Source organism: Lactuca saligna, chromosome 2 (genome assembly GCF_052625555.1).
Source record: "Lactuca saligna cultivar CGN05327 chromosome 2, ASM5262555v1, whole genome shotgun sequence".
NCBI classification, from domain to species: Eukaryota; Viridiplantae; Streptophyta; class Magnoliopsida; order Asterales; family Asteraceae; genus Lactuca; species Lactuca saligna.
Window position 1 is genome coordinate 169350345 of NC_136418.1, and position 10642 is coordinate 169360986.

A 10642-nucleotide genomic window follows, 5' to 3' on the forward strand; every position below is an offset into this window, starting at 1 on the left:
CTATGAGTTCCGGTGAACCTTCTTTTGGTTGTTCCAAGGTGCCATTGATGACATCGTCTCTGTTTTTAGCGAATATAAAGTCATTGATTTCACGAGACCAATCAGCATAGTTGACATCGTTTAGGGTTTCGTTGACATGGAGTTGACGAAGATAATCGTTTGGGTGAATATAGAATGCAGAGTTGGGATCGTTGGATGGATTGGTGGATGAACCTACATCAGTAACGACAACAGGTCCGGTCATGGTGTTTCAGAGTTTTCCAAACGGATCAAGAGACCCGCTCTGATACTATAAAGAAAACAGAATTGGGTTATGTGACATCCCCAAAATCTCGGCCAGAAAAGACCGATTTCATTTATGCTTTTTAAAATAATTTTCAGAGTAAATCCTTTGAATTTTAAAAGAGATGCGGAATTTGTTCCCAAAAACAAAACATGATAAAATAGATATTTATCAAAACATTTCATAAAGAAATATGATTTCATTTCATAATCAAAAGTCGGGATGTCATGTTCCGATACAGATCATAAAGCATAAACGATATCATTACAAGTCTTTCAACAAATATATACATATACAGACTTGTAAACAAAACAACTTGATGTTCGCCCATCTTAAGTTCTTGCGCCACTTCCTGTAAAATAAATCAACTGAGTGGGTCAGGCTTGGGAGCCTGGTGAGCATATAGGGTTTTCAACCCACAATAAATAATTAAATTAATTATTATCAACCAACAATAACCCAATTATCCATTCCCGTTATTCTCACTTTATGTCCCTAAAATAACTAACACAAGGGACCTAGTTTAAGAATATTTCATCGGAGCGACTACACATGCTTCGGGGGTTCCTCAGCAATATAAGTCAAATAAGGCAACCATGGGGGGGATGAAATACAGCGAATGAACACCCAAGTTCATTAACACCTACAGGTTATGAGCCTGCTAGCGTTCCACTGGACTGTCTAGAAAAGTCCGTGGTCGTCATCTAAATTCCGCTAGATGACTGGATCAAAACAACATCGAGGCCTCTCATCTGTTTATTACACACCAACTATCTACCCATATTCTACCCAACATATTAGTAGATAAAATATACATTTTTATACGTAGTTTCAAAACCTGTATAGCATGCTCAATCAAAACATTTTTCACATAACAGATGAGGCACACACACATAACACGTATTTCATAGAGAAATAATCAGATCTATAAGATAGAAGAGAGTGGGTATACATTCACATATATAACAACAAAATATATACACATAGCACGTATTTTATAAAATACTTCATAATATTGTGTTGGAATGAAAGTAACTACACACTCACTTGATCAGAAGATGATCGGGCAGCACTACGGCTTGCAGAAGAGGTGTTTCTCCGTAGATCTGGAAGATCTTCACAAAACCGGGCTCCTCGCGGGCAGCGTTTCGGCTCGGGAATAACGCTCTTCGGGATTCTCGGGGCTTCGGATCTTGCTTCGGGGCTCGGGAATATTACCGAGGCTTCGGGGTATAAACGGCACGCAAAACAAGGCAAAACTTAGAGAGAGGGAAGAGTTTGAACAAGAGAAAATGGCTGAATTCGAGTTCTATTTATAGGCTGAGGGTCTGAAATTACGCGGGGCGTAATCTCAAGTTACGCGGGGCGTACTCGGGTTACGCGGGGCATACTTTGACGTCACTGCGTGCGTCGACTGGTGGCACTCAAGTATTGGTCAGACAAGTTGCATCCGACTGAGTACGCGGGGCGTACTCAAATTACGCGGGGCGTAATTGACTTGTCAATCTTCTAAATTGCGTAACTTTCGCATACGAGCTCCGTTTTCGACGTTCTTTATATCCACGCGAAGTTCAGACCGTACTCTACAACTTTCATTTAGACTCCATTGGCTAATTTTGACTTTTATTTTTATTATTTATTTTTAGAAGGCCGGGACAGAAAAACTTCGTTATAAATTCATAACTTCTTCGTCTGACGTCCGTTCTCGCCTAACTTTTCATCGTTTCGCTACTAACAATGAGATCTTCGATTCTCATTTAGATTGTTTCGGCTAAAAACCGCTCGATCTCAAATCGAGTATTCGGGCTGCATACTGCTAAGTCGAAACTTAGAAAAATCATAACTTCCTCATACGAAGTCAGATTTGGGCGTTCCTTTTATGCACGCTCTCGGTTTAACGAAATCTACGACTTTCGTTTAGATCGCTAAGGCTAAATATCGCTCTATCTTAAATTCATATTTTACGTCACTCGGCGTCGTACCGGTTCTGTCTCGAAACTTCGACAGATCATAACTTCTTCGTTATAACTCGGATTTTGGCATTCCTTATATCTCCGGAATCCTTGTTTCAACCACTACAACTTTATGCAAAGATATCGAGTGTATCTCACACTTTAATTTTGACACTTATTTTATTCTTAATTCATTAAATTATAAAAATCAAGAAAATAAACACATAAATCACATAATTCACATAATTCACAAATAATACATTCTTATTATTTCAAGTTGAGTTACAAGGTTAACCTAGATTATTACATTGCTAAAAATGGCAAGCCTAGAAACACGGGCGTTACAGGTTAACAGGAAGAATTGCTTCCTGGTCCTTCATATTATTGAAAAAATTGGCTTCATATTTATACAAGGATATGACTTTGGCAGGCCGGCCCTAAGGGAGTGCAAGGTGTGCGGTTGCACAGGGCCCCGAAAAAAATAGGGTCCGATTTTTAGCCGGATTATCTATTTAAGGATATATATATATATATATATATATATATATATATATATATATATATATATATATATATATATATATAGTTTTATAAAATTATAATTGTATGAACGATTTGGTGAGCTGGCTAAAGCGCCGCAATGATTTAAAGTAAACTGTAGTTCGATTCAGGTGCACGTTAATTTTTTATACCTTTTATAAATCTACAATTCCCTTCGCTCATTTATAATCAATGTTTTACAATCCACCCTCAACTTTTATAAATTTACATCATATCATAATTAATGCTTAATTAAATAAACGGATTATACTCCAAGTTAAACTTTTACCCCTTCATTTATGCTTCATGCTTTACAATTTACCCTCTCTTGCAATTTTGTTTATTAAATCAGTTTATAAATTTGTAAATATCTTTTTTCTATTGATTAAATTATTTTTAATTTTCCATTATGACAATTCACTTTTTAAATTTATTTTTGTAATATATATATATATATATATATATATATATATATATATATATATATATATATATATGATCCATTTTTTCTCGTCGCACAGGGCCTTCAAAATCAACGGGTCGGCCCTAGACTTTGGGAACAAGAAAATAAAAAGATAAGGAAACAATGATAAGGAGACTAAATCAAGTCTAATAACAGATAACAAGGAAAACTATTCCTAAACAAACTCCTTCAAAACACAATCTCTTTAATGTCTTCTGAACCTTGTATTTGTCTTTCAAACTTGATGACTTGAAAATAGAGCACCTTATAAGGTACATGTTAAAGCTCAATTTTATGTTTGTCGAACTTTGAGTTTTTGATTTAGAAAATATGCCACATTTATGGTCGTAAAATATGCATTTGTAAAACATGATGAAGTAATTACTTGGACGAAATTAAATGTGGAAGGGACGAAATGAGATTGTCGGGGAACCAAAAGCAACTATTGAGCCAAACAAAAATTATTCCAGTAAAAGGAAATAGAACTAGTTTTGCTCAAGTGAAAACACTATGTTGGACCAAATTGTAAAGCATACGCAAAAGACAAAATGAAGAATATATATACACACATTTAGTCGATTACGAAGAAATTATGAGTTTAACATCTTTTTAAGGAAGGGTGAGTTATAACATATTCAACTTCTGTTATAAAGCTTATTTGATCTGTACTATGTGCGTAAAGGTAAGAAAGCCCTCAAAGATTACACGTACTTAGGTGGTGTTTGTTTTTCTATAAAAACATGTTCAAACCACTTATTGTTGCGCGACACAGCACACGCGCAACACTTTCCCTATCGCATTAGTTTGTTTTTTGGAATACTTCAGACTACAAAACATCTGCGCGTGTGCTGCGTGGCGCAGCACTTGACTTGCCTCTTTTAACCTCTTCAGCTTTCATTTTTTCTAAGTGTTTTTTTAAGAATTTTTGTATAACTTTTTTTTTAATTTTTTTTAAACTTTGATTTTCTTAATTTTTATTTACGGATATGATACAATTTATTTTTATAATTTCCACGATTTTTTTTAACTTATTTTTTTTTACCGTTTTATTAATAATATTTTCAATTTCAGTTATATTTTTTTTAACATGTGTAACTTTTTACGAACTTTGTAGACAACGTTTGCAATATTTTTTTAATTTTTTTATTATTTTCTTTTTAATGTTTTTTAAAATTAGTTTTTTTTTCTAGAATAAAACTATTAGCTTCTTTTACATTTTTTTAAGTTTTTTTTTTAAAAAAAAAAGTTTTATATTTTTGTTTTCTTTACATGTTCTTGTTATTATTATTTCAATGTTTTAAGATTAGAATTATTAAATTTCAGTGTTGAGAACTATTTTCAGTTTATAAAATTAGTTTATTTAAATTTTAGTTTACTGCAGCAGTCTGCAGATGTTAAAAAACAAACATGTTTCTTATTATACTGCAGCCGTTTGTTCCACTTCTTCTGCTACAGAGGATTGCAAAGGTGGTCTGCAGACTTCATGAATTTTCGCTTCGAAAAAACAAACAACACCTTAGTATGAGAAAACAAACAACACCTTAGTATAAGAATGTTAATTATTGTACAATCCATAAAGCATGAAATGGAAGTGGAATACGATGGATAGTATATTAGACATCAAAAAGTACAAGTTGCATAAGTATTCTATAAAAGTTGTTGAGGCATGAATACAAAAAAATATATTTTATTTACCAACTTAGGTAGATGTTCATTCCTTAACAACTTTCATAGTATCCTTAGTATATCTTGTACTTAAGTACTTGTATTATATTGTTAAGGCATGAATAAAAGAAAATTAGCTAGATGTTGTATTTTTATTAGGGTGGTGGAAAATTTTCGTCTTAAATAACTTTATGATCAAACCTGGGCTTTTTGGGAACAAATTGTGCTTAATCGTGTTTAATATTTAATGTACATAGCATACAATTATACATTTAATGTACAAAGTTGTTAAGACATGAATAAAATACAAAAGAAAAGGTTACATACTTTTCTTTTGTGCCTTTGTCATGAGCTTTACTTTAATTAGCAAGTCCAACAACATTGCTTCCACTTGAGTAACAATTACAAAACTAAAAAGTAATAATAATAAAAATAAAATAAAAAAGAGCCTGTTAAAGATTTTGTGTTAAAATAAAATAACTTTATGATCAAACTTGGGCTTTTTGGGAACAAGTTGGGCTTAACTGTGTTTAATCATTTAATGTAGTTAGCCCTTTAAGAAAAAACTATTGCTAAATGACCAATGTACCCCTTACATCCACCCTCGTTCATAGTACATACAAACAAAAAACAGATTTTGAAAAGCTTGCGTTCTTCTGTGGTTGAAATTTGAGAATCTGAAAAAAATGGATATTCGAGCGATGAGCATCGGGAGCCTCACGTCATCGTGGAGAAATCAAAAACCTCCGAAGCCCTGTTATTGTTCCAGCCGAGATCCTCCTCCTCGGAGGCCACCGTCTCCTCAAAATGGCGACGATCGGAACAACAACGGCAAAGGTATTAGAATCCGGAACTATTAGTGTACCTTTATGATTCGTCGCTGTTAATTTGTGTATTGCTTGTTACATGATCATGATTTGATTGCTCTGTTCTCGGAGTTCATAAGATCTTACTTGGATTAGGGGAGCTGATTGCTGTGAGTGAAATGAAATTGTAGAGATATACCTTACAGAATCAGTTCATAAGTCCAAAATCACTAAGAATTCATTGATTAATCTAGTAATTGGAGCGTTAGGCAGCGATGATTCATGATTGTGCCAATGGTGTTGATTCTGTTTATGCACATCATGTACAGACAAATCGTCAACAGATTGGGATAAGGCATGGTCAAGTTTCAAAAAGCAAGGGAAAAAGAGCTTGTTTTCACAGTTTACCCCAAATAAGTATGTAAGCTGGAACCCTAAGCGATCCGATTACCCATTGTCTGAGGAAGTCGATCCCATTAAGAGGGCAGAAAGATCAAATTTAAATCTATGGACTAGTCCAGGTTTCACCCTTGGGGGTGCAATTGTCATTGTAACCTTTCTTCTTGTGTACACCATTCTTTTTCCCATCAAGTAGTTAAATACATACTCTTTTAAGCATTCAGCCTTCTAGATTCATAGGAGAAAGATCTGATGCTGTACATAACTCATGTCTGTTCTCATGGAGAATACTCTGGTGGAATGTCTAAAGTTGAAAGTTCATGAAATATGTATATGTAATTGATCGATTTCCGCTCTTTCAGTAATCATTTGAATTTATTTAGTATTTACACTACAAACCTACGAGAGTAATCAACTTTTGCAATTGTGCACATATATGTGGCGGGTTGACGTGGACTATTTAGATGATGTGATTTATGATTTTTGTTTAACTACTCATCTCAAAAAGTTATATAAAAACAAATATCATTATCATCTAATGTGTATGTGTGTTATGAACAATTAATAAGCATGCTCGTTGCTCCATAGTTTGTATTAAAAGAAGTGTATGAAATCAATAATGATATAGTTGTACCTAGATAATAAAGCATTTATGTTCGTTTGCGGTTGAATGATCACATGATTGTCGTTGATGTTAATTATTCATTTACATGAGAATGATCATGATATACAATGACAAATCATTAAGATATTATAATTCCATTGTATACTATAGCTCTTCTCATAGTAATAATGAATATTAATGATTGTCACGTTTATATTCTAATGTGAATGATCATTGTATAAACTGTAACGAAATTACAAAAATTCAACGATTTCTCGTCGTATAAGAAAGTGATAGAATCACCAAATGCTGAGGATAGATTGATGTAGTGTATGTATATATGACAATTGAAGAAAAAACGCCTCCAGGTTGTAGCTGACTTAATTCCGAATGACATATTTAGAGTTTGAAATAAATTATCAAAAAGACAAGTCCAAAGATGTTTGTAGCTTTAAAACAACATATATATGTAATCACTCGGGATTTATGTTAGTGGGGATGAATATGAGTCGGTTTAGGTAAGTTTTTGGTTAAAACCGAACCCAAATCGTAGAAGATTTTTATCCGCTTTAAAACTTTTTTTTTTTTTTAAGGGGGAGTGGGGTCGGCTTTTGTATGGGTTGGTTTTGAGTTTTTAGTTTCCATCCGTGGGTTTGGGGGTTCATAGCTTTTAGGATTTTCTGGTTTAAACCCATTGAAAGCTCATTGCTATAAGGTATAAACGGCTTTGAATCCAATTTTATATTTCAAATACTAAAATAACTATTAACTAATAAGTAATAACCACTTTAGAGTATTTTCATTTTTCTTAAACATTGTATAGGAAATATTATTAATATTTAAAATTTAATAAATTTTAAGTAATATGTATGATGAGCCTGTTTTTTATTGGGTTTTAACATCATGGGTCGGTTTAGTTTTGTTGGGTGGGTTTATAATACAAAACTGAACCAAACCAATAATATCGATTGTTTCTAAAAATGTAAAATCGCTTTGTCGATTTTTATCGGGGTTTCAATTGTATCGTTTTTTGGTTTCCGGTTTGGGTTTTGCTCAAATCACACAAACTTCAATATATATATATATATATATATATATATATATATATATATATATATATATATATATATATATATATATATATTGATGCGACATCGGCTCCGACCACCTACACTGAGGAAGTGCTTCTGCGCCGGAGATGGATCTGCGAGGTCACAACAGATAAGCCCAATAGAGCCGCCCAGGGACTATGCCCAGGGAGCGGACTCCGACAGTCAAGTTAGATCATCTGGAAGATCTGAGACGGTTCCCTTTAACTAGAGAGAACCATCCTAGTGCTGGTGGTGGTGTATGGTGGCCGACGATGGCGGGTGATGGTTGAGCCACCCGACCGGAGTATGGTGTGGCGGCTAAGCCAAAGGGAAGGTTAGTGGTGGTTAAACCACTTAGGGAAGAGTCCAGGGAAATGTCCTTCTCCATGGAGGATATACTATTCATTATATAGGGGACAATTAGGTCAAGGGGAATTAGGTCAGGCCTTGGGCCAACCCAATTCAGGCCCAGCTAGCAAGGAGCTAGGCGAGGCCGCCTGGAGGCGCCGGGCGGGGATGGCGAGCGCACACCAGGCAAGGTTGGCGGGCGCGCATCAGGAAATGCTGGTAAGAGAGCGTTAGGTCGGGCCGACAGGAAAGTCCCCAATGAGGCTGGCAAGGGAGAGCCAGGCTATCGAGCGCCAGGCTGGGTTGGCGGGAGCGTACCAGGCAGGGCTGGCACACTAGAGCGGTTTAGGCCATGCTAATGGACCATATATCAACAAGTCCCCCCATTTCGATGTTATTGGTATGAGGCCAATGACATTGGATTGGACTTAGTCATAGAAACCAGCAGGAGAGCCCCCAGGGAGGCTGACAAGGGAGCGCCAGAGTTGTCTAGGCCATGCTAATGGACCACATATATATATATATATATATATATATATATTTATATATATATATATATATATATATATATATATATATATATATATATATATATATATATATGGGGACAGGGAATATACATTATAGCCCCACCTAAGCTTAGGTACTAAACCTCTAAAATATGTCGTTTTAACTTGCTAAATATACTCGGTTTGGTTTCACTTGGTAAATATATCATCCTCCATAACATTTCTTTCTTTCATTATCGTTTTACCATCTTTGTTTTCTTTCCTCCATTATCGTTTATTACTTCACCGAAGTGAACATTACTAAACCCTAAACCCTAATCCCTAAACCCTAAACCTAAACCATAAACCCTAAACCCTAAACCTTAAATTCTAAACCCTAAACCCTAAACCCTAAACCCTAAGCCTAAACCCTAAACCTAAACCCTAAACCATATTGTGTCGATCTTAAATTTACATCTTGAAGTATTAATCGTGAATCCATTAACCGTTATCTTTATATAGTAAAACAATGTATTTTCAAGAGGTTTAGTACCTAAGCTTAGGTGGGGCTATAATGTGTGTGTGTGTGTGTGTGTGTATATATATATATATATATATATATATATATATATATATATATATATAAGCCCTAATGGATTAGATTGGTGGTATGAATCACTCCCTCCACATCATTTTTTTTTGACACATCACCTGCCATGTCATTATCTACACTTCATTTTTACTAAAAAAAATGATCACCACACACCACACCATTTTTATTTTTATGTCACATTTTTTTAGTTTTTTTTCGTCTTTAATAAATAAAAAATAACGTTATAAAACGTAAGATTTAAACATAAGCCTTACATTTTAACTGAAAAGTACTAAAAAAAACATTACGATAAATAAAAATCATACAATGAAAACTAATCTAAAGTTTATCCGTAATTTCTTCTCGAATCTTTTCCTTCAACGTCAGAAAAACTTCAATATCATCAAGCACCAAAATTTCGGTGCTCATCCTTAGAATCGGCAAGTTATTGAGGAGTTCTTGTTGTTGTTGGAGTGCTTCTTCTCGCCCTCATCGTTCCCACTCAAACCTTATTTTAGTCAAAGAATTTTTAAGTACTCAAGTCTTAGTGTATTTTTCTCTTGTTGCACTACCATATACTCCTTGAATTTCTATCTATTTCTGCCATGGGCTTCGCATTCCTTTTGGGGGTGAGGTAAGGTTGAAATATTTTTGTCGGTATAGCAATTGCCATGATCCTTGGGTGTTAAAGTAAATTAAAATAAGACTCGTATTGAGCAAGTCTTATGGTATTTGGGTGTGAATATGGGTTTGTTGGATGGATGATTATGTTTGATCCATTTTTGTAGCCGTGAAAATAGAAAGAGAAAGAAGAGAATGGTGTAAAAAAGAGAAATAGATTGGTACGTATTTATAGCTAAAAAAGTTTTTTTTTTTCTTAAAAAAATGGGTCGTTGAACAGTCATGAGACCATTTTATGCATTTTAACCGGCATGGAGTTCCGGTGAAGTCTCAATGCTTAACATATATTTTTTTATAAAGCACATTTGATCCAAGATTGTTGGTATGATAGTCTTTGATGTTTTCTTTTAGCTTTTTTAAAGGTCCAAAATTATTAGTAGGAACGTCAACAAAACTAATGACACAAGAAAAAAAAACTCGAATTCTTATAAAAGAACAATTAAATTGTTTTTCTCGGTCAATAAAACAATTTTTATCCCATGAAAATTAAAATAATAAGTCTGACATTACAAAATTTAAAGCTGGAAATGTTCAAAATTTTATATATACAATTTTTTTTTGCAAAATAATAAAAATAAAAATAAGTATCATCCCTCTCCCTTTCAAATACAATATTCCCCCCAACCAAACAACTGAAAAGTGAAAACCGAACAAATCAGCTCGGCCAGTTAGCCGGGAGATGAGAAGCACCACCACTCTTCTCATGCTTAGCTCCTCCGTTTCCACCACT

At 34.3% G+C, this 10642-nt stretch overlaps 1 protein-coding gene across 1 annotated transcript; it reads left to right on the plus strand.

Moving 5' to 3' along the window:
• Positions 1-5530: 5530 nt before the first annotated feature.
• On the plus strand, positions 5531-6455 carry LOC145032707 (2,3-bisphosphoglycerate-independent phosphoglycerate mutase). Its single transcript, XM_078981614.1, has 2 exons — positions 5531-5740; positions 6039-6455. The coding sequence occupies exons 1-2, from the start codon at positions 5590-5592 to the stop codon at positions 6302-6304; spliced, it is 417 nt and encodes a 138-aa protein (XP_078837740.1). The 5' UTR covers positions 5531-5589; the 3' UTR covers positions 6305-6455.
• Positions 6456-10642: the final 4187 nt, after the last annotated feature.